The sequence below is a fragment of the Etheostoma spectabile genome, chromosome 14, assembly GCF_008692095.1.
Source record: "Etheostoma spectabile isolate EspeVRDwgs_2016 chromosome 14, UIUC_Espe_1.0, whole genome shotgun sequence".
In the NCBI taxonomy this organism is placed as follows: Eukaryota; Metazoa; Chordata; class Actinopteri; order Perciformes; family Percidae; genus Etheostoma; species Etheostoma spectabile.
Window position 1 is genome coordinate 12,395,849 of NC_045746.1, and position 3,016 is coordinate 12,398,864.

The 3,016-nt window shown below is 45.0% G+C and overlaps 1 protein-coding gene across 1 annotated transcript in view; it reads left to right on the forward strand.

The window, feature by feature from the left end:
• Positions 1–3,016, forward strand: part of maco1a (macoilin 1a) — an 11,041-nt gene that overhangs the window by 3,173 nt on the left and 4,852 nt on the right. The window contains exons 4-7 of the mRNA XM_032534918.1: positions 17–140; positions 265–443; positions 1,532–2,081; positions 2,814–2,972. Of these exons, the coding sequence (XP_032390809.1) occupies positions 17–140; positions 265–443; positions 1,532–2,081; positions 2,814–2,972 (1,012 nt within the window). The remainder of the gene's footprint in view (positions 1–16; positions 141–264; positions 444–1,531; positions 2,082–2,813; positions 2,973–3,016) is intronic.

Below are 3,016 nucleotides of genomic sequence, written 5' to 3' on the forward strand. Positions count from 1 at the left end.
TCTTACTTTCACGCAGAAAGGGGAGTCTGTCTACCCACTGTATCGCTGTGGATCCTTTTTGTGTACATCGAAGCGGCCATACGGTTCAAAGATCTGAAGAACTTTCACGTAGACCTGTGTCGACCCTTTGCTGCTCACTGGTAAACGTCATAGTAATATATGTCTTTTGTCAATGAGAAATAGTAAAGGAACTCGTGATAAAATGGCAGATGCTTCAATATGTATTTCCTAAAAATACCCTATGTGTTCCCTTTCACCTCCCAGCATCGGCTATCCAGTGGTGACTCTGGGCTTCGGCTTTAAGAGCTACGTTAGCTACAAGATGCGTTTAAGGAAACAGAAGGAAGTGCAGAAGGAGAATGAATTCTACATGCAGCTCCTACTGCAGGCCTTACCGCCGGAGCAACAGATGCTGCAGAGACAGGAGAGGGAGGCAGAGGAGGGTGAGATACACACATGTGAAGCAAATTAGAAATTGTCCATCAAAATTGTGCTGACAGCAGTATACTCATTGACAGGGAACAAAGATGATGGGTTTGCTAGCTACTATCACATTCATTCATCAATCCTGTGGTTGGCCTGCTTTGCTCTCAAACAACAAACAAACATGCAGGCACATCAGACTTATCTTTTCATGAGGTCTCGGCCCGGATGTTTTGCCCACGCTAGTGTTCAACCACCAGCTTAAACAACCCGACCAAACGCTCAAATGCACCAGAATTAAGTTGATTGCACCAAACAGGTCAGGTGTGAAAGGACCATTATAGGTTATCTGTCTATTTGGAAGTTAAAGTGCCCATATAATGACAAAAATCACTTTCTAGGATTTGGGGTGTTATTTTGTGTCTCTGGTGCTTCCACACGCATACAAACTTTGAAAAAAAACATCCATCCTGTTTTGAGTGAGATATGGTCTTTGAATGTCCTCTGTCTTTAGTCTCCGGGTGAGCTGGTCAAACTCTGCGCAGCTTTCTAAATCACTAGCTGAGACGAGGTGGCTAACCGTAGCATGCTAGCTCGTTCTCAATGACAAACACGGCTACAAACGCCACTAGTTGACCATAATCTCCGAAAGAACTACTTCCTGTCCCTGTTCCGCAGGTATTCCACAAGTGGCCCTCGTCTAGAAGAAGCCTCCCAGCTAATCCTGCCTTGTACCAAAGGTGGAGAAAGAGTTGTCTAGCTGATGTGATCTCACTCTGTAGCCAAAACAGAGACCTAAACACAAGATCTGCAGCAATGTGCCGTAGAACAAAAATATGGTGTTTTTTGAAAATAAAACCATGTTAACCTATTCTGGTACAACCTCATAATACAATCAAGAACCTGAAAATGAGCATAATATGGGCACTTTAATAAGAGTATTACTGTAACAGCCTGCTGAAGCTGTTATCAGGAATTATCTGTTTTGACACTTAATCAGTCTGTATTCATGGTCATACTGTAAATGCTTCCGGTTTGCTGTGGAATTTGGAGTCTGTCCAGTACGTTTGTATGTTTTGTGACGCTGCCTACATTTTCTCTCCTTCAGCTGCTTTAGCTAAAGGGATCTCCGAGGTAGAACCCACAGTTATATCCCAAAACGGAGCACCTCCTGGAAAGAAAAGCACTTCAGTCCCGCTACCAGAACTGGAGTACCGGGAAAAAGGGAAGGACAGTACTGTTAAAGAGCGTGAGGGCAAAAAGCAAAACACAATCGGAATCAATAACAACACTATTATACACACACTGGACTCCAAACTACAGGAGACAGAGTACATAGAGAACTACGTTGGGGCAAAGAGACTGAATAACGACCTGGCAGGAGAGAACACACACGCCGATGCCAACACCAACACACACTCTACTTCTAAAGAGGAAATTGGGGGGGCAGGGAAGAACTGCAAAAATGGCAGCGGAGGTGGGGGCAACATTTCCAACTCGTCTCCAAGGAATCACAGTTCTTCAAATGGCAGCGTGCCGCCAGGTCCCTCGAGCAATAAGAACGAGAAGAAGCAGAAGGGGGCAGGGAAGGGGCAGAAGGACCCGGTGGAGAACTGCATCCCCAACAACCAGCTGGGCAAGCCGGACGCTCTCGTACGGTAAGACGCACACCGTCGTACTGTATCTAACACCTACTATTCTTTCTGACTTCTGTGCATCTCGTTGCTGCTATGTGCAGTTATAAATACGGCTGGGTATCATTCAAAAAATGTTATACACATATCAATACTGTGACTTTAAGACCGGTTCCTGAACTACACTTTCTCCCATACAAATTTTTTAAAATCCTTTTATAACAAAAATAAATTACAACGTTACACATTAGGGCACACATCTTTTTATTCCATTTCCAGCTCCTACTACAGGAGCCCTGTCTCTGTGCGTAACGTAGAGCGTTTCTTGCCTGCCTTGACTACGTGTGACGTTAGACAGCCAATCACCAGCATTGTTAGATTGTGGTAGAAGCATGCTGCATGCTTATTGGCCCGCTGACGCTGAAGAGATCTGCTCCTTAGGTATTGAAATTTGGTACTGAACATCGAGGCATTTTCCAATACTAAGGTACTATACTAGACACTAAGGAGGTAACTCGCTCGGTGCCTGAAAGTATCAAATTCAGTAGCCAGCCCTAGTTATGTCATCCAACATCTGTTTTACTGTATTTTCTTGCTTTCTTTTCCACTTTCTTGACGGATACGAGCCAATACCACTTTGCTAACTCTTGTTCATAACCTCCCATGCAATAATGAAATGGTTCTTCCTATACTGGACCAGCTACAGAAGAATTGTTTACCTTTTAATGAGCTCCTTTCCTTTTTGACTCCTGAAAGGCTGGAGCAGGATGTAAAGCGACTGAAGGCAGACCTTCAGGCCAACAGGCAGTTGGAGTCGGAGCTGCGGAGTCAGCTTTCCTCTCTGAGCAGCCAGGACCGCAGCCTACGCTCTGAACTGGGCCAGCTCCGCCAGGACAACGAGCTGCTACAGAACAAGTGGGTACAATATACACACACACACACACACACACACACACACA